The sequence below is a fragment of the Somniosus microcephalus genome, chromosome 10 (genome assembly GCF_052327205.1).
Source record: "Somniosus microcephalus isolate GS21.2 chromosome 10, FLI_Smic_1.0, whole genome shotgun sequence".
NCBI classification, from domain to species: Eukaryota; Metazoa; Chordata; class Chondrichthyes; order Squaliformes; family Somniosidae; genus Somniosus; species Somniosus microcephalus.
Genome location: NC_140996.1, coordinates 20,838,025 through 20,859,347, shown reverse-complemented (window position 1 = coordinate 20,859,347; position 21,323 = coordinate 20,838,025). Strand labels below are relative to the sequence as shown.

At 45.7% G+C, this 21,323-nt stretch overlaps 1 protein-coding gene across 9 annotated transcripts in view; it reads left to right on the top strand.

Annotated features, from left to right (window-relative positions):
- dachd (dachshund d) overlaps positions 1-21,323 on the top strand; it is an 809,797-nt gene that overhangs the window by 548,888 nt on the left and 239,586 nt on the right. For 5 of the 9 annotated variants that reach the window (XM_085998470.1, XM_085998469.1, XM_085998467.1 and 2 more), the window contains one exon: positions 5,891-5,998. The exons of the other annotated variants lie outside the window; for them this stretch is intronic. In XM_085998470.1, coding sequence (XP_085854596.1) covers positions 5,891-5,998 — 108 coding nt within the window. The remainder of the gene's footprint in view (positions 1-5,890; positions 5,999-21,323) is intronic. 9 annotated transcript variants of the gene reach the window in all.

The window sequence follows — 21,323 nt, the reverse complement described above, 5'->3', positions numbered from 1 at the left end:
TTTTCCATGACCACCTTAAATCTTACCATATTATGGTCACTGTCACCAAAGTGCTCACCTACTAGCACTTTTTCCACTTGGCCGGCCACATTCCCTAGAATTAGGTCCAGTACCGCCCCCTCTCTTGTAGGACTTTCTACATGCTGGCTCAAAAAGCTCTCCTGGATGCACTTTAAGAATTCTACACCCTCTGAGCCTTTCACACTCTTGACTATCCCAGTTAATATTGGGGAAGTTGAAATCCCCCATTATTATTACCCTATTATTTGCACATTTCTCTGAGATTTGCCTACATATCTGTTCCTCTATCTCCCCCTGACTGTTTGGAGGCCTATAGTACACTCCCAGCAAAGTGCTTACCCCCTTTTTGTTTTTAAGCTCCACCCATATGGCCTCATTAGAGGAACCTGCTAATATATCATCCCTCCTTACTGCAGTAATTGACTCCTTAATTAATATTGCGACACCCCCTCCTCTTATACCTCCCCCTCTGTCTCGCCTGAAGATTCTGTACCCCGGAATATTGAGCTGCCAGTCTTGCCCCTCCCTCAACCATGTCTCCGTGATAGCAACAATACCATACTCCCATGTGTTTATCAACACCTTCAGTTCATCCACCTTATTTGCAAGACTCCTTGCATTAAAATAGAGAGACCTTTTGTTTGCTGATTGGAGCACCGGCCCACGTGATCCCAGGGGCGCTTCCGCACACAGTGCGCCCCTGGGATCCGTGGGCCAGTATGCTGCCCTTTAGAACGCAGCATCTACCAGCGAGTTCTCAAAGGAGGGTCCCCATCAGGTAAGTGCGCATTCCGTTCAGATGCCAGCGGCATAATCCATAGTTGCACTGCCGACCGCAGAATCCAAGCCAATATGATTCATTGAGTTAAGAGGGATTCAGGTAAAAGAATGGGGAAAACTGCTCCGCACTGACTGTTGAGGAAGTCAACAGGAGGCTGTGAACGTTGTGCCTTTTCATTGGAATTATCTCTAAATCTGTCGACAATGTTTGTGCAGGAGCACAGCATGCAAAGATTAAAACCAAACTGTGCGGAGTTAAAACTCCGATTTATCCTGAAAATTCCAAATTAGGCTGAGTTTGGATCACTTTATATTTTGTTAAGTTTCTCCACTTCAAAATAATGACAATTGGCATTGCACTATGTAACCCACTGTGCATGCTTAACTCCACTCTGTGATATTTTTCCAAGAATCGGTGGTTTTATTTTCTTTTTCCATTTTATACTTGTATTGGATTATTTGTTCTTTTGTGGCAGTAGAGAGTACTCAGGCTACTTTACATGGTTGTTTAATGATATGCCGCTGACTCTTGTCAGTTTAGGGGCAAGGACTCCTCTGATTCCTTCAAGTCTAGAGGCAAGAATATCTGGGATTCCCATCAGTCTACTGAGCCCTGTTCGTCTAGTGGTAGGAACACTTCTAATTCATGTCAGCCTAATGGCAGGGATATCTCTGACACCTGCCAATCTAGTGCCCGGGATACCGCTAGCTGCTGTCAATTTAGCAGCAGGGATACCTTTAACTCCAGTCATAGAAACATAGAAACATAGAAGATAGGAGCAGGAGTAGGCCATTCAGCCCCTCGAGCCTGCTCCGCCATTCAATGAGATCATGGCTGATCATCCAAATTCAGTACCCTGTCCCTGCCTCCTCCCCATATCCCTTGATCCCTTTAGCCTCAAGAAATATATCCAACTCCTTCTTGAATATATTTAATGAATTGGCCTCTATTGCCTTCTATGGTAGAGAATTCCACAGGTTCACCACTCTCTGGGTGAAGAAATTCCTCCTCATCTCTGTCCTAAATGGCTTACCCCTTATCCTTAGATTGTGACCCCTGGTTCTGGACTCCCCAGCCATCGGGAACATCCTTCCTGCATCTAGTCTGTCTAGTCCTGTTAGAATTTTATAAGTTTCAATGAGATCCCCACTCATTCTTCTAAACTCCAGCGAGTATAAGCCCAATCGACCCAATCTCTCTTCATATGTTATTCCTATCATCCCAGGTATCAGTCTGGTGAATCTTCGCTGCACTCCCTCCATGGCAAGAACATCCTTCCTCAGATAAGGCGACCAAAACTGCACACAATACTCAAGATGCGGTCTTACCAAGGCCCTGTACAACTGCAGCAAGACATCCTTGTTCCTGTACTCGAACCCTCTCGCTATGAAGGCCAACATACCATTTGCCTTCTTAACCGCCTGCTGCACCTGCATGCTTACCTTCAGCGACTGGTGCACAAGGACACCGAGGTCTCGTTGCACTTCCCCTTCTCCCAGTTTATTGCCATTCAGATAATAATCTGCCCTCCTGTTTTTGACACCAAAGTGGATAACCTCGCATTTATCCACGTTATATTGCATCTGCCATGCTTCTGCCCAATCACCCAACCTGTCCAAATCATACTGGAGTTTTCTCGGCATCCTCCTCACAGCACACACGCCCACCCAGCTTTGTGTCATCTGCAAACTTGGAGATATTACATCTAGTTCCCTCGTCTAGATCATTAATATATATTGTGAATAGCTGGGGTCCTAGCACCGATCCCTGCGGTACCCCACTAGTCACTCTAGTGTCAGTCTAATGGTAGGAATACCGTTGAATACCTCTAACACCCATCAGTCTAGTGGTAGGGATCCATCTCACACCCCTAGGCTGACAAGAGTTGGAGGTAGTCCTACCAATGCAGAGTTTCTGGAAATGCTGGGGCAATCAGGCGTCCAAGATGTGCCTTGTGGCACGGGCACTTACTGGGCCCGTGCAGATGATCTGCCCTCCCACTGACCACAGAAACTGTAGGAGGGTCATTGCTAGAGGGCATGGGTGGGTGTGATCCTAGCCTTACTGCTGGGATTGTTGCCCACATGTTTTCACGGCCGAAGTGAAACGGTGCATATTTTTAAACGTGTGTATTTTCTGTCACCCTCTCAAGAAAGCAGCTGCTTTTATTAAAGTACCAGGATGATGTCTGAAAGGGCAGTCGAGGCAGGAACCCTCACCACATTTTAAAAGTACTTGGATGTGCACTTGGGATGCTGTAACCTGCAGGGCTACGGACCAAGAGCTGGGAAGTGGGATTAGGCAGGAGAGCTCTTTGTTGGCCGGCGCGGACACGATGGGCCGAAATGGCCTCCTTCCGTGCTGTAACTTTCTATGATTCTATGCTGGCTTCATACTTCAGACCCATGGATTTTTTTTTCCATTACCAGCCTTTCACCGAAACTATTGACAACAACTTTCATCATTCAGGCCATCCCTGTTAGACAAATCAATCCCGAACAAGTAGAATATTAAATATTATAATAAAGTAAAACGAAAATGACTGCCACGTGTGAAGCAATAGATCAAATCTCAAGGTTCAGAAATGACTCCAGCTTTGATGCTTTATAATATAGCTGAACATTCACTGACTGCCGTATATTTCACTCTCAGCATGTTGTTATCCTATATTTAAATAGTGTCACTTCATTGGGATACAGTGAATGTTTTCAGATCGACATTCTTATTTAAATGGAACAGGTGGAGTTGCAGGCCATTTTTATGAGACATGGTCGGTGCATTAAATTTCCCATTCTAGTGCTCCGCTAAGGACTTCAAATGGTAAATGCTCAGAATGAGATTACTCAAAATGCCAATTTAGTTTTCAAGAAGCAGTGTGCAGAAAATGATGTGGAAGAACATAATTTTCTATTGCTCAACTTTATTTGCAACACTGCAGAGTCATACATCACTTTACAAAGGCTTGCGGGTCAGCTATGGCCCTACAGTTTCTGACAGCACCTAGATGATAAATGTTCCGTCCGGATCTGCAGTAAAATATACAGCGTTTGGTAATGTGGCTGCAGGTATTGAAAGTTCTTAGGAGTCGCATGGTCATTGTGTGGGGGGGGGTTTCTATTAATTTTTTAAAGAAGGACGCACATTTAAGTCTCAGCTATCCCAAGACCATGGTGTAATCAACATACATCAAGGCAGCATTCGACCGAGTGCGGCACCAAGGAGCCCGAGTAAACTGAAGTTAACGAGGATCAGGGGGATAACTCTCCACTGGCTGGAATCATACCTGGCATTAAGAAAGATGGTTGTGGTTGTTGGAGACATTCATCTTAGCCCCAGGACATCGCTGCAGGAGTTCCTCAGGGCAGCGTCCTAGGCCCAACTCTCTTCAGCTGCTTCATCAATGACCTTCCCTCCATCATAAGGCGAGAAATGAAACTGTTCACTGATAACTGCGCAATGCTCAGCTCCACTCATAACTCTTCAGATAATAAAGCAGTCCATGCATGCATCACGTCCAGGCTTGGGCTGATAAATGGCGAGTAATATTCGTGCCACACAAGCGCCAGACAATGACCAGGTCCAACAAGAGCCTAGCCACCTCCTCCTGACATCGCCAAATCCCCCACCATCAACATCTTGGTGTTACCATTGACCAGAAACTCAATTGGACCAGCCACATAAATACTGTGGCTACTGGAGCAGGTAAGAGGTTGGGTATTCTCTGATGAATGGCTCACCTCTTGATTGCCCAAAGCCTTTTCACCATCTACAAGGATGTCAGGAGTGTGATAGAATACTCTCCACTTGCCTGGATGGGTACAGCTGCAACAACACTCGAGAAGCTCGGCACCATACAGGACAAAGTAGTCTGCTTGATTGGCACCTCATCCACTAGCTTAAACATTCACTCACTCTACCATCATAGCTGCAGTATGTACTGTCTACAGGATGCACTGCAGCAAGTCCCAAATCCGCAACCTCCATCACCTCGAAGGACAAGGGCAGAATGTGTGTGGGAACACCACCACCTCCTAGTTCCCCTCCAAGTGACACACCATCCAAGAAGGCATCTGGTCACCACCTTCTCGGGGCAATTAGGGACAAATAATAAATGCTAGCCTTGCCAGCGATGCCCACATCCTGAGAATGAATTTTAATAAAACAGTTCTCCTGTCATTTTAGTCAATTTTTACAGCACTGTTCATTAATTAGACACACCTGGTTTTACTCACCTGTCATGCTGCATTTCACACTTAAAAATAAAGACTTGCATTTCTATAGCGCCTTTCACGACCTCAGGGCATCCCAAAGCGCTTTACAGTCAATGAAGTACTTTTGAAGTGTAGTCACTGCTGTAATGTAGGAAACGCAGCAGCCAATTTGAACACAGCAAGCTCCCACAAACAGCAATGAGTTCACAACAAGATAATCTGTTTTTTAGTGATGTTGGTTGAGGGATAAATATTGGCCTGGACACCGGGGTGAACTCCCTTGCTTTTAGTGCCATGGGATCTTTTACATCCTAAGAGGGCACTCGGGGTCTCGGTTTAACGTCTCATCCAAAAAAACGGCACCTCCAACAGTGCAACACTGAAGTGTAAGCCTGGATTATGTGTTCAAGTCCCTAGAGTAAGGACTTGAACCCACCGCCTTCTGTCTCAGAGGCGAGAGTGCTACCCACTGAGCCACAGGTTCGCAGTGCGAGTAGTTGAAACATGCAGACCGAGTGTGGTCAGGATTTGACTTGACTGTGATGCCTCTGAGAAAATAGCACTGCCCAACGTTCAGTTTCGAGATTCTCCATGAATAATGGGTTACTCGGGCAAGGTGTCTGAGGGCAAGGGTCATTAAATGGAACTGTACCCCAGCAAGGAGTCAACATCTACAGGAAAGCAAGGGTCATATTTGGCTCGGGGGTACAAAAAAGAGAGACTTGAACCCTGTGACAATTGCTAGTTAAGAATGATAGTGGCTTATTGTTTATTGGAAAAACTGAAAATGCTTCAAACCTATTTTACATATATAGCATATACCTTCATGTTTATTCCCAAAATCAATGGGTTAATCATCACAATTATTGATCCTTAGTGTGGATGTCAGCGATACAGAGGGCACTGGCCATCAGCATCAGTCATGACAGCTGCTGCTGGCAAAAAAGTCTGCCAAATGGAATAAAACTACCCCATGAACTCCACAGTATGTATATATATTTATTTTTAATTCCTGCAGGAGTGATTTCCAGATTGTAATCTTGTTACAATATTGCAGTCTATATATATAATATATATATATATACACTATATACACACATATATATATAGACCACTCCTTGGCTTTCACTGTTGTGGTTTATAATATCGTTTGAACACCTTGATGAGTTTCACTGCCTTGCAATCATTCCTGTTCACTGCCTTTGTATCTATCTGTAAGATATGTCTTGGGCGTCCATTTCAGTCAGTCCTCAAAATAGCGTGCATGTATTTCATTTTCCAAGCTTGATCTGTGAGTGAACCATGAATCTTGTATTTCTTTTATGACCTGTACCCAAAAGCACTAATCATTGTATTTATGGAAAGAGTGTTCCATTTGCTGATTATCCGTATGTGACGTCGCATTCTCTCACAACTTGCCATTTTAATTGTTGAAAGTGACGCTACTCACCATAGTCAGTCCTGCAAATAAATCACAACAGGACCGCACTTTATTGTAGCAATATTGGGCCATGTTCTCTCAATTTGAGCACAGGTGAAATTCAGCAAAAAAATGCACAGTTTCTGGTTGTGGAGAGTATTGCAGAGTGAGAACTGACCAGTGCAGCAGCAATATTTGGCGCGCCAGTGACAGGTCAAATATCGTAAAAGAACATCGATCGTAAGAAGCAGAAACAGAAAGTGCCCTAAATGCACTACAGGCTTATCAGCATCTGTAAAGATGGGTTAATATTTTGGATGTAGAACCTCACTAGAACTGATTGCAAGCGATTATTTCCAATGTTAACTTGGGGGGGGGGCGGGGGGGAAATTATGATTTTTTTTCGAATGTCTACTTATTTTGCATGACTGGGTAAGAACAGAAAGTACCTCATTGGTCACGCCTATCTGGGAGCAGTACATCCACTACTGAACATGACTGCCGGGAGGAATTTTTATGTTCAAAAATCACAACCACTCCAGGTAACGCTTTCTGTTTACGTGTAAGGGTGGGTGCAATAACCCACTATGCCATAGCACCCTTTGGAGGATAATGAGGCCCAGTAGCATCTAAGGCTCTCGATCACCGCTATTGGTGATCTGCAAATGCTCTGTTAGTTCTGCAGTTTTAATATAAACGGATATCTGCAGAGTCTAATTCTGCATGTACATGTAAACTAATAAAAGCTTTGCGAATTGAAATACGATGTCTGCTTAGAAACTTCTCACAATCCTTGGAGTCCAATTCATTTAGTGGGCTTTAGAGTTCATCACAATTAAATGTAATTCAGATTGTGAATGCTTTCAAGATTAACATCATGGGTGTGCCATATTAAATCACAAGATAATTGAAATTTCACTGTATTGAAGAGTGGATGTACTGTACTATAGATTATTATAATCTAAGCTTTGGATGTACTATAGATTATCATAATTTTTTTAATATGGAAACAAAAAGCGATAGAATATTCTTTTACTGTTCACACCTCATTGTATAAACAGTAGCAATTTTTTGCCACTTTGCATAAATGACCAAGCTAAGCATTCCCAAGTGAAATATGATGTATAGTCATCGCAATGTTTGGCTTGTGCTGCGATACCACAGCAATGCATCTATCTCTAGGGACTGTTCTCCAGTTCTATTCCTGGGCCATTTTGGAGTTTAGGGGGTGGGACTGGATTTGATTTGGGGCTGCTTTGTGTTCATATCTGTTGTTGATTAGGCAGAGATTGTCAACCGAGCAGCAGTGATACCCGCCCTACTGTATGCCTCCGAGACATGGACCATGTACAGCAGGCACCTCAAAGCACGGGAGCGGTACCACCAACGCTGCCTCCGCAAGATCCTGCAAATCCATTGGCAGGATAGGCGCACCAATGTCAGTGTTCTTGCTCAGGCCAACATCCCCAGCGTCGAAGCTTTGACCACGCTCAATCAGCTCCGATGGACGTATCACATTGTCCACGTGCCCGATAGGAGACTCCCAAAACAAGCGCTCTACTCGGAGCTCCGGCGCGGCAAGAGAGCTCCAGGTGGGCAGAGGAAACGCTTCAAGGACACCCTCAAAGCCTCCTTGAAAAAGTGTAACATCCTCATCGACACCTGGGAATCCCTGGCCCAAGACTGCACAAAGTGGAGGAGAAGCAGGCGCCGAACACCTCGAGTCTCTTCGCCGGGAGCAAGCAGAAGCCAAGTGCAGGCAGCGCAAGGAGCGCACATCAACCCAAGCACCCCACCCACCCGCCCCTTCAACCACCGTCTGCCCCACCTGTGGCAGAGACTGTAGGTCCCGCATTGGACTCATCAGTCACCTGAGAACTCATTTTTAATGTGGAAGCAAGTCATCCTCGGTTCCGAGGGACTGCCTAAGAAGAAGATTGTCAACACATAAAGCGTGTTTCACAATCAACCTCTCCCTTACAATTGAAGTGTTACATGAAATTCTTCGTTAAAATTACAGGTACACTATCCCTTATCCAAAAGCCTTGGGACCAGCTGAGTTTCGGTTTTCGGAATTTTTCGGATTTCAGAAGGTATTATTATAAGACTGGGAAATTTGTATTTAATATAAATTGTAAAAGTTCAGGCTACCTCTTGCGACTGTTCCGTGTCTCATTCCCCTTCCTGCTTCTCTGGAAAGCCGGATATCGGCTGACTCCTACTAAGCTGGCCCGCAAATCAGGTCGGGGGTTGGGTGGGGGCGGAGAAAAGAATATCGGACGGGCCGCGGTTCAGGTCGGGGGGGTCGGGGTCGGTCGGGGGGCCGGGGGGGGGGGGTCGGTCGGGGGGGGGGTGTCCGGGGGGGGTCGGGGTCGGGGGGAGGTCCGGAGGGGAGAAAAGAATATCAGACGGGCCGCGGTTCGGGTCGGGTCGGGAGAAAAGAATATCGGACGGGCCGTGGTTCCGTTCGGGTCGGGTCGGGGGGAGAAAAGAATATCAGACGGGCCGCTGCAGCTATCGGACGGGCCGCTGTATTGTTGGGTTCACTCTCCCGGTACCTCCTTCACACTGCCCGGCTCGGCCTGCAATCTCCTACTCAGGAGGGAACTCTGTGACCCTCTGCCCTGCTCAGCGTAAGTCGTGCGCCACTCTGGTCATGTCGTGCGCACGACTTACGCTGAACAAAAAAACTTTCGGTTTTTAGAGGTTTTCGGTTTTCGGAAGTTCGGATAAAGGATAGTCTACCTGTTTAAGTTTGGTAAACCACCAAGGACAGTGACTTAAATAAAAACAGAAAAATTCTGGAAATACTCAGCCAGTCAGGCAGCATCTGTAGAAAGAGAAACAGAGTTAACGTTTCAGGTCGATGACCCTTCATCAGAACAGGACAATGACTTCTCTGCTTATATTAATGGAGCGCTTTCACACTGTCAATGACCCCTCTTAATATCATCAGTATTCAGTATTGATGCAAATATTCAACTTTTACAATAGCTGTAAATAGAAATTGACTTGAAAAAATAAAATAATGATGAATTTATCATGACCCACAGCAAAAGGACATTAATGGTGTACCTATTTTTGAAAGAAGATCTGAAATCTAATTTTTTGGTTGCATTTTGAATTTGCCACTTTGACCAGGAAAAGGTGGCCCATAAATATATAGCATATAGCAACACTCCATGGCAAGAATACACCATGTTCTTAGTGCCCTTCGTTGCTAAGCTGCAAATGACAGGAAATACATTGTATGATCTTATTCCATCAATTACATCTTATTATAATATGCCCGGCCCTATTTGAGTGGCCATATTATGCACTTGGAGCCATTTCTGGTGGAAAATCTTGGAAATGGTATTGAGTGGCAGGAGGCCAGCAGATTGTTTCCCTGTTTGATTTTCCTTCCTATTTGCCCAAGTTAGAGATGAGCAAATGCAGCCCCATAATGTCACACCAGGGAAATTGGATGTTAAGGGGTGGGGAGGGGGGTTTTAATCCCTCCTGTTAATAATTTTATGAGAGACAATTGGCAAGTTTAGAAAATAAGATTTTTTTTGACAAAATTCTCCAAACAAGGATTTCACCTTCAATGTTTTCCCAGCAGCGTCCAATTCTCTCAGTCTCCTCTATTACTAAAATGAACAAAGGCATTTTGAGACTAACTAATTGTTTCTAAACATTTAAATTTAATTACCTGTCAAAAAGTTGAGGAAGTGTTTGCTTCAGGACGTCAATGGGGCGCTCATTTTCTTACGTTCCCTTTGCCGCACTGAACTATGTCTTTTCATAACCACACACGCACCAGCATGGACTCTTGGCAAAACAAAGTCAAAAGGAAAAGATCATAGATTTCAACAGGAAGAGCATCTCCAGAGATCCCTGTTACAACAAATGTGTAAGACTGAATGAAGTGTTTAGCGGCAGTGCAGGATCGCATTAGGTAGGCAGTTGCGTCTCCTGAGTGCCTCTTAGTTACGGCTACGCTTAGAAAAATGTGCCAACTCTGCAGAATACATTTCACCTTTAACTAATGTACCTGCCATCCTTAATATCCAACTATAGATACGGTAGTGGTGCAACATAATGGCCCTGAATTTGCGGTCGGAGGCGTACCTGAAGAACACGCCTCCGACCCGAAAAAAAGCTCCGAAAGTACCTGGGGCTAAAAATTCGGTATCACCGCGCCAGGTCTTTAGTGCCCGAAATTTTGCGCTCGCCCGGATTCCCGTAGCGCCCGCCTGAAATTCAGTTGCGCCGCCCCAAGACGGAGGCGGGCGCTATTGCAGGGTTTGGCCGCCTCGTTTGGGGCGATGAAAGTCAGTTTCAGGCGTCCAGCTGCCGCTGCGGCACCCGATGCGGTGCGGCAGGCTGGGGTACTGCAGGCCTCCTCCTTCTCTTAAGGAGGAGCTGCCTGCAGCCGTGAGATCGCCGCTGGATTCCCCCGGCAAATGAGCCCGGCACCACGGAGAAGTGCCGGGCTCGCGGGAGTCAGACACCAATGCCGCGGGGGGGTGGTGCAGGAGTCCGGGGAGGGAGGTGCGGCCAGGCGGCTGCCGGGAAAGCGGCCGGCCGCCCCTCCACTTTTATGCGCCGGCCTCTCGGAGCTGCAAGGCACCGTTTTTCAAACGCTGTTTGCGGCCGCTACGGGCGAGGCGGCCGCAACTGAATTTGGCCATCGGCACGGAATAGCATTGGAACCGGGGCGCTGCGCACACCGATGACGTCATCGGTGCCGGCGCAGCGCTACCGGCTAACGCCGATGTTAGGGACCAACTGAATTTCGGGCGCTAAAAAACTTCCGGCGCAAACCACTCTATAGCCAATAAGTGGGCGCAAACGCGACTGAATTTCTAGGCCCTGGTGTCTATGGAGCTTTGGAGACTTCGGGCCCTGGGATAAAGGCCCACGGATCCCAGGGGTGCAGGTGGTTCGGAAGCATCCCTGGGATCACGTGGGCCAGGCCAACCAATTAGAAAAGGGGCTCACGATGTGGTCTCCTCTACATTGGGGAGACCAAATGCAGATTGGGTGACCGCTTTGCAGAACACCTCCGTTCAGTCCGTAAGGGGGACCCCGAGCTCCCGGTTGCCTGTCATTTCAATTCACCGCTCCATTCCCACTCGGACCTCACCGTCCGCGGCCTCTTGTATTGTTCCACGGAAGCTCAGTGTAAGCTCGAGGAACAGCATCTCATCTTCCGATTAGGCACTTTACAGCCTTCCGGACTCAATAGCGAGTTCAACAATTTCAGATCATAACCTCGGCCCCTATTATATTTTTATATATTTTTTATCCACACTTTTGGTTTGTGCCTTTTCCTTTTTTTCTCTCCCACATGGCAGCTGTCTCTCATTCTGCCAGCGCATTTCACACTTCATCTAGAGCCATCTTTTGTCTCTTTACCTGTCCTATTACCATCTCATCTCGTCTTGAATATCTCTTAATGTCTCTTCACCTCTCAGACCTTCCCTTTGTTCTTTCATCCCCTCCCCCATTTCCCAGCCCCCAAACTGGCCTTTTAATCTGTTTCATTTCCTGCTTTTTTTTCCTCAGTTCTGAAGAAGGGTTTCGACCTGAAACATTAACTCTGTTTCTCTCTCCACGGATGTTGCCTGGCCTGCTGAGTTTTTCCAGCGTTTTCTGTTGTTATATCGAAAGGGGGCTTCCTCGTAAGCTTATGGGGGATTCCATTTACGAACGGAATCCCCATAAGCTTATGAGAATTCCCCAAAGAAAACACAATTCTAATAAAAATAAATATTCTCATGTTCAAAATTAATTAAAAGTCCCTTTGATTAAGCACTTAAAATAAAAAAATAATTTTTTTGAAAAATAATAAAAACATTTTATTCTGGCACAAAAATTTACATGAACTAATTTTAAATGTTTTTGCATGTTTTAATCATTTTTAAAACTTTAATTTAACATTTATTTTAACCCTTACGCTGGTAAAAGCAGGCCCTACCATTGCTTTTACCAGGCGTAAGGGTTTCGTGAGCATTCGCTGGGCAGTAGTTGGGCAATCTGCACCAGCGAAAGTGTTTTAGGGGCACACGCGGATGATCTGTCAAGGAGAAACGTGACAGATCGCAAGTTCCGGGTTTTCGCGCATGCGCAGCGCACGCCATCATCGGCCCTGCAAAATCTGGGCCATTGCTGCATCACCGCAGGGGCACAAAGTTACGGGATTCAGGCTTGCAGCTACAGTTTTTCATACAGAGAGTTCCTAATCCCAGCTGGGATAGAGGTAGGGAAACACTAAATCAAAGCAATGGACTTGCCTACAGTGTTTGAGAATCTACAGCCTGCTTATTTCACTGTGATTGCTGGCAGAGCTGATCTGGAGAAGGCGAACTGAATCCCCTCTTTGACTGAAGATGGTGTGGTGTGTAGGGGGAATCTAAAGCCAGGAAATAAAGACACTAAAATAATGGTAATGGGAGATAAGTGGAAGAAGTCCATCTGTGAGGAAGAAATCTTCCTCACAGGTGGAATACTGCGTGCAGTTCTGGTCACCACATTACAGGAAGGATGTGATTGTACAAGAGAGGGTGCAGAGGAGATCTACGAGGATGTTGCCAGGACTGGAGAATTTTAGCTATGAGGAAAGATTGGATAGGCTGGGGTTGTTTTCTTTGGAACAGAGGAGGCTGAGGGGAGATCTAATTAAGGTGTATAAAATTATAAGGGGCCTAGATAGAGTGGATGGGAAGGACCTATTTCCCCTAGCAGAAGGGTCAATAACCAGGGGGCACAGATTTAAAGTAATCGGTCGGAGGTTTAGAGGGGAGTTGAGGAGAAATCTTTTCACCCAGAGGGTGGTGAAGGTCTGGAACTCACTGCCTGTAACGGTGGTAGAGGCAGAAACCCTCATCGTGTTTAAAAAGTACTTGGATATGCACTTGAAGTGCTATAACCTACAGGGCTACGGACCAAGTGCTGGAAAGTGGGATTAGGCTGGAGAGCTGTTTGTCGGCCGGCACGGACACAATGGGCCGAATGGCCTCCTTCTGTGCTGTAAATTCCTATGATTCTTCTTTGCTTGAACTATAGCTGAATTGAAGTTTTCAGAGTTCAAGGGTAGTGACTGGAGCTATTGTTACAAGCAGCTGTTTCAATCAGCACACACACATTTGCCATATTGTTATATGTGTGGTTTTTTTGTCTACTATAACAATCCTTAAAGTACACCTCATGATCAATTTTCAATGCTTTAGTGCAATGTAATCACCGACTGGCCAGAACTTGTAAATTGATCACTTGGTTTTGCCGCTTGTTCTGAGATCTTAAAATCATAAATCATCTTCAGATCAATACAACAGCAGCCTTGGCCCGTATTATTGCACAAACATCATGCATAATGAGAATTGGAAAATTCTTACTATTAAAGGTCTTTGTGTTCTTCAGTCAGAACATTTCAGCCGCGGTCTCAATGCAGAAGCTCTTGTGGCACTATAAAAACAACTTGCATTTATATAGAACCCTTAGCTTAGAGAAACATCTCACGGCACTTCACAGAGATGGACAGTGAGCCTAGGAGAGATTATGAGATATGACCAAAAGCTTGGTCAAAGACTGGGGGGGGCGGGGGGGGAGGTGAAACTGGACTCGTGCACACGAAGGTAGAGCGCAACGGATGGATGAGAAGCAAGCGATCATCCTCAAATCGATCATTTTAACGTTTTGCCTTCTTATCACAATGTTCCTTGTGGTCAATGGACAGGCTACTGCCCCAATACCAGTAATTATACTCGGTGTCAGCCGTGGTTCAGTGGGTAGCACTCTCGCCTGAGTTCAAGTCCCACGCCAGGAACTTGAGCATTGAATCCAGGCTGACACTCCCAGTGCAGTACTGAGGGAGCGCCACACTGTCGGAGGGGCAGTACTGACGGAGCGCTGCACTGTCGGAGGGGCGGTACTGAGGACGCTAACATTTGACATTTTAAAAATTTAGCGCCAGGCACTAAGGATTCTGAACTTCTACTAAATTGGGTGTTAGCGCCCCAGGAAGGAAGTGGGGTGCTAAATCAAGTGCTAATGACCTCAGTGGGGTGCTACCAGCAGAGCGCTAATGAATTTAAGGTGCAATGCATTCAGCAATGATCCTTCACACTGGTTCCTTCCAGCTCTTAAAGGGGAGGTTGCATCATTGTGCAGATGCTCATTTTCAGCATTGCTGGCTTTGAGGTGACCTGCGAGCGAGTGAATCCCCTGATGGCTGTGGCTGTTCCCACTCCCAGGGACAGAGCTGGTCAAGGGCGTCCTGCAAGGCCATCTGGAGTCTGTGGCACCGACACTCAGCAGTCTTCCACCAGCCCTGCTGCAGCCACTGGGGAGACACTACGTAGGAGCAGTAGATTAGGAAAGGGGACTGTAAAGAGGGGAGGCAAGTGTTTGCACAAGGGTGAATAGTCAATATTGTTTTTGTATATATGTGGTAAATGGTTTTTGATAAATTTATTACTGGAATGTTGCAGATTTGGTGCAGTGTCTCATTTCAGTTCTGGGGTGTGGTATGGAATCACAAAGTGATGGAATGATGGTGACATGCTCAGCAACCGGAACGAGGACTCGAAGTCACTGGAAACAAAGTCTGATGAAGCGGTCACAGACCGAGTTTGCAGAATGCCGATTGAATGGTTGCCTCCTCCGTCGCTGCTTTTCATCCTCCTGTTCCTCCTGCTCCTCTTCCTCCTCCTCCTTGTCCTGGTTCTCGTCTTCCTCCTCATCCTCATTCTCCTCCTCCTCCTCCTGAGGTGGTGCAGCTATGCCTGGTGGCAATGGCTGCGCCCTCAAAATGGCCAAGTTGTGCAGCATGCAGCAGACCACCAGGAAATGGGTCACCCGCTCGGCCGAGTACTGGAGGGCTCCTCCCGAGCGGTCAAGGCAGCGGAACCGTTGCTTGAGCACTCCGATGGTCTGCTCAATAATGTTCCTGGTGGCAGCATGGCTCTCATTGTATGAGTGCTGGCCAGGAGTGTTGGGGTTGCTGAGGGGAATCATGAGCTGATAGCCCTTGTCTCCCAGCAGCCAGCCGCGAGCTTGAAGTGACGGCTGGAACAGAGCTGGCACACTGGTCTGGCGCAGGATGAAGGCATCGTGGCTGCTGCCAGGATAGCAGGTATTGACGGTCAGGATTTACTGTGTGTGGTCGCACACCAACTGCACATTAAGTGAGTGGCAGCCTTTGCGGTTCACATTCATTTTTTTGAGAAACAAAGGATTATGATTGAATTACATGTGTTCATCTGGAATGCCAGGAAAATGTAAAGTGTTAATTTTAAAGGGCCGTGTTACTTTATCATGGGGTTTTCAGGCAGAGTTTGTCCCATGGTCACAATTGAGGAACAGTTGGTTTTAGCACCATTGAGAGAAAAAATACTTTCATTCATAAAGCACCTTATCATGTCTAAATGCTTCCGAGTACTCAACAATGAATTACTTTTGAAGTGTTGTAACTGTTATGTAGGCAAGTGAAGCAGCCATTCTGCACACAACATAGCAATAAGCTGAATGACCCGTTGATCTGTTTTCACAGTGGTATTGTTTGAGGGAAGAATGTTGACTAAAACACCAGGGAGGTTCCCTGCTGTTCTTCAAATACTGTCCTTTTCAACACCATCGGGCAGAGTAATGGCTGACAGGTCCTCAGTTTAACATCTCTTTTGAAGGATTGCGCCTCCATCAATACAGCATTCCCTCAGTACCGCACTACAGTGTTAGCCTAGATTGTGTACTCAGGTCCTGGATGTGATGTTCAAGCTCCCAATCTTCAGGACCACAGACCACTGTCCTACAGTGTTAGAGAGATGGAAAGACCCTTGCTGCAAACGCATGTGTGTGTGTGTGTGTGTGTATGTATGTGAAGCGAGGGCAGGTTCAGCTTGATTGTAAGACTTTGGTTAGGCCTGACTTGGATCCAGTATTTGCCCCCTCACATGCTGGGTGATGTACAGACATTGGAAAAGACTTAAAGTAGGCCCATGATACCCAGCTTAAAACACCCTAGCTATCCAAATAGTCTGTACATCTGTTTACTTATGAGATATGCAGACTCTGAGGCGGTCTGATTGATAAAATAATGAAGGGACTAGACTGTGTTCATATTGACAGATTATTTCAGTTAGATAGGTTAGGGAGGACCAGGGGTCATGTGTACAGTTATGCAAGGGCAGAATGAGGTTAGATATCAGAAGGACCTTCTTGTCCAAGGGGATAGTAGAATTTTGGGACATGTAGCTGGCTTGTGCAGTGAGTGCTGATTTGCCGCATACCTTCACAAGAGAGCTGGACCGGTTCCTGGCTGGGATGGAGATTAGGGCATATAAAAGGTATGCTGAATACGAAACAATACAAATCATGGTCAAATTGACCTCCTGGACCAGTTTTGATTGCCTAAGGTGATTGGGCAGGAATATTCCAGATTTTACCCCCCCATAAATTTGCTGTGGATTTTTAAATCTTTTTTTGTTTGCGTCTCCTAGATGGTTACATTGGCTGCTGATGGGAGGGGGGCTGTTGTGAATCATGACACTTAAGGCATCACAGCTGTGCGGGGCAGGCTCAATGGACCAGCTGTTTTTTTTCCTGCCCTTCGTTTTCATCTGTCTGTCTCTCTGCCGAGACTCTCAGTAAATGAATAACAATCACTCGGGCCGCACTACTTCTACTCAACTTTCCCTCTCACTTTTAAAACCACCATCATCATCCGCCCATCTCAACTTTTTCATTTTGTGTTCGGTTCTGTACTATGGAGGACTTGATTGAGATTCCTCAAATCCATTTCACCTAAGACTCCTGTAATTGTTTGTAAATCCCTCCACGGCCTTGCCCTTCCCCATCTCTGTAACCTGCTCCAGCCCTACAACCCTCCGAGATCTCTGCGCTCCTCCAATTCTGGCCTCTTGCGTGAACCCGATTTTCATCGCTCGGCCATTGGCGGCCGTGCCTTCAGCTGCCTCGGCCCTAAGCTCTGGATCCCTCCTGATATCTCTCCGCCTCTCTATCTCTTTCTCCTGCTTTAAGACGCTCCTTAAAATCTATCTCTTTGACCAAGCTTTTGGTCACCGTTCCACTACCTCCTTATGTGGCTCGGTGTTAAATGTTGTTTGATAATCGCTTCTGTAAAGCGCCTTGGGACCATTTACTATGTTAAAGGTGTTATATAAATGCAAGTTGTTGTTGTAGTGAGCAACTGTTTAATTGTAGAGTGCAGCTGCCATCTTCGTTTGCCAGTAGAAACAAGATACAGTTCATAACAATTCATCACAATTTCTGAGGAAACTTACAAAGAAAGCTGCAGCATGTTAAAGACTCGTCAGATCTAATTTCTGATACGGTGGAGCCCTTTGTGCTATTCCACGATGAGTCAGATAATGTGGTGGGTTACCGTATAAAATATTTTCTTTGAAGATTTCTGATCATCAGTGTGCAGTTCTACCAGTTCAAATCAAATGCTTCCTTTGCAAATCACTTGCTTGTTAGGGTAATCTGTTTTGTGTTAACAAAACTGACCGCATTAGATCAAAAGCTTACAATAAGTATTGGAATATAGTTTATAGGTGGCTATTGCAACAAGTAAAATGCAGAGGCAGTGTTAAGTGATTGTTCTGCTCTTGGCCCCTAGTGAACACTCCACACGTGCCAACGATCAGCTTATTAATCTGACCGTTGTAGCGGGGTCATTGAGGGCTGGCATGTCAACCGTAGGCTGACGAAGGGCTCTGATCCCCAAGTAAGGGTTTGGCCCCGTTAAGAACCTCCCCTTTAAAGACACTTGCACCTGGAGTGGGAGGAGATGTTTCCCCAGCCAGGTGAACATAAAAGGGGAGGTTCAGGCGAAGTAGGGGCTTGAAAGAGGCTGGGAGTTGGACAGCTGACAGACATACTGTGTGGTCGGCCTTTGTGGTATGTGCATTTGAAAAAAAAAAGGTGTTTGGAACATGGATTGTTCACGGATTAGTTATTGTAAAGGAAAGGAGGCTCCGAGATGATCGGACCTGTAACACAGGCAACTTTTCAATTCAGTGTCACCTTGTCAGAATTTCACAAAAAAAAACATATTTTTTCACTCCGAGTGGATTGAATGCCTATATTACTTTGTACCTATAGTTAAGTACAGGAAGCTCCCTTTGATTGTTTGCTGCTGACCTGAAAATATTGTATGATTGAAAGCCACAGGTTGTGGATTTTTTTTAAAAACCTGACGCAAACCTTGTGCTTTGAGGCTCTGCAGTCTTTTTTTTACTAATCGAGCTGCATAACAAACATCACAAATATGAGACGCGTACTGCAATCCTGAGCCAATCAGATCCATTGTAAGACAGGATAGGAAGATGGCAAAATTATTCCCATTGGTTGTACCTGCAACTTGTTATGACAGGCTTATGCCCACCGCGTGCTCAGTTTATCGTTGCCTTCACGTGTTATAAGACCTATATCCAGGCCTGTTTTTCTGCCGTCTGCTTTCTTGAAGCTGTTGCCAGGCTTTGCTTTCTTTGCAGGTCGGCACGTATGGCGCAGATTCTATAATTCAGATTTTACTTCATCTTTGTCTTGAAGGGGTTGCCGTATTGTCAGACGGTGACCTTTTGCAAATGGAATTATTTCCTGCAGCTCGTACCAGCTGTGAAGGTAAATCGGTGGCTGTGTTTGTGGCAGCTCATGTGAACTTGGTATTGATTGCAGTTGAATATATTGTAGCACTGATTGAAACATCTCCTGATAGCTCCCCTGATGGCTCAGCAAGTAGCTGAACCATGCAACTGAATAGCCGAGCCATCCAGCCCAGTTAGGCTCCAGACGTGATCCAGGTCTTTCCTGCATGAGCTGAGATCTCTTCTCGAGACGTGGTAGGGTGTTAAATTTTACTTCGGCAATCTGCGAAAGGAAGCAGAAAATTGGCCAGAGTTTCTGCACCTGATCACTATGCTCCACCCCTGTTGATATTCATGGGGTGGATTTCGATTGCGGTTCGGCCGCTCGCACTGAGCTTCCTCAGGGTTACTCCCAATCTGCCACCGCAACATAAGCAGGAGCCACCGTAACATAGGCAGGAGATCAGTGGACACCATATAAATGGGATTTTTGCTGAAGTTGCGACTGCCAATTGGGAGAATGCCCCAGCTAATTGCCGGCATCAAACCTCTGTACTGGAACTGTCTTTGAATCGTAAAGTTAGTGCTGTTCTCTGCACTCCTCCAATTTTGGCCTCTTGTGCATCCCCGATTTCCTGTGCTCCACCATTCAGCTGTGCCTTCAGCCGTCTAGGCCCAAAGCTTTGAAATTCCCTCCCTGCCTCTCTACCCCTCTCTCTTCCTTGAGTCACTCCTTAAAACCTACCTCTTTGACCAAGCTTTTGGTCACCTGTCCTAATATCTCCTTTTACGGCTTGGTGTCAAATTGTGCCTGATAACACTCTTGTGAAACGTCCTGGGACGTTTTGCCATGTTAAAAGTGCTATATAAATTCAAATTGTCGTCATCTTTGTCGTCGTCGCGTGAGGGAGATATAAAATTGGAGGGAGAGAAATCCTAAAATACATAAACATAGTACTGGGCCAGAAATTCAGGTCGGAGGCTTCCCGCGGGCGCAAGCCCCCGACCTGTACTTACCTAGCGCGCCTGCCGTTGTGCTGTGGGCTCATGTGGGATTCTGATCCTGGGCCTGCTCCAGCTGCCGGTGTGCAGTGCTTGCGTATCCCAGGGGTGCAGTTAGTTCACAGCGTCCCCTGGGATCACGTGTGCCATGGGGAGCCAATCAGAGCAGGAAATCTCCATTCATAGATTTGACAGGAAGACCTGTCAAATAGAGATCCGCCCCAAAACCTAAGTAAAACTTCAAATAATTTTTTTTTTAAATCACATTTTTAAAAGAACTATAAATTACATAAATTAACTATCTTAAACAAAAATTTACATTTTTGAAAAAATTAAAGTTTTTAACGGGGCTAAAAATAAACTTACCTTTCTTTAAAGTATTTTAAAATGATAAACCTGTGGAAAAAATGTTTTAATTTTACTTAATTAACCTCTTACCTTGTTAAAAGCAGGCCTTGCACCTGCTTTTTTCATGCACAGCTGCTAGGGACTTACCCGCACGGAGAAACTTGTAAAAAATAAAAAAAAAAATTGGAAGTTCCAGGTCTACGCGCTGCCTCTCTGGCGCACGTGTTTGACCTCTGAATCCCTTCCTTCAAGGGAACAGAAGTTCCGGTTTCTAGCGCATGCACAGTGCATGCGCGAAACCGGCACTTCCATTGGTCCTACGGGTGAGTACCCAGCACGTACTCACCCGTGGGGACCCAAATTTCTGGCCCGTACTTTTGAAAACAATGGCCCAGATTTTGTGTTAATAATAATGGTGAGGCTATCAGCGCTCACCGTTTTCATGGAGTAAACTTCCGGAGTACACACATGTGCAGTTAAACTCTGAAATCCAGAAGTTGCTGTCCGAGTTACCCTGCTCCTCCACAGGCTGTGTTGTAACAGAACTTCACTGATAGACTCGGCATTGAAATACAAGCAATGACGTGAAATTGGGGTACTTAACCACTGGTTCCCCATTAAGCACACCAGAAAAAGTTTGGCCTGGTGCATTCAGGAGTAAGTGATGTCATAAGTGATGATTACTGCCAAACAAACTCTCTGGCCTTGAAAATTAAATTTTACAAGTGTGGAATTTCATTCCTTCAGAAGTTAATTACTGTTGGAGTTAGAGTTTAAAAAAAAATTCTGTCTATCTCATCTTTCTCTCAATCTGATCTGTATTTCTGAATCTTTATTTTGTTTTCTGTACATGATTAAAATCTAATTTATACTTCCTTATTTATACTTCCTGGTTTAGACTCTGCGTGGCTCAGTGAGGATTCTTCAATCTGATTGGTTGAAGA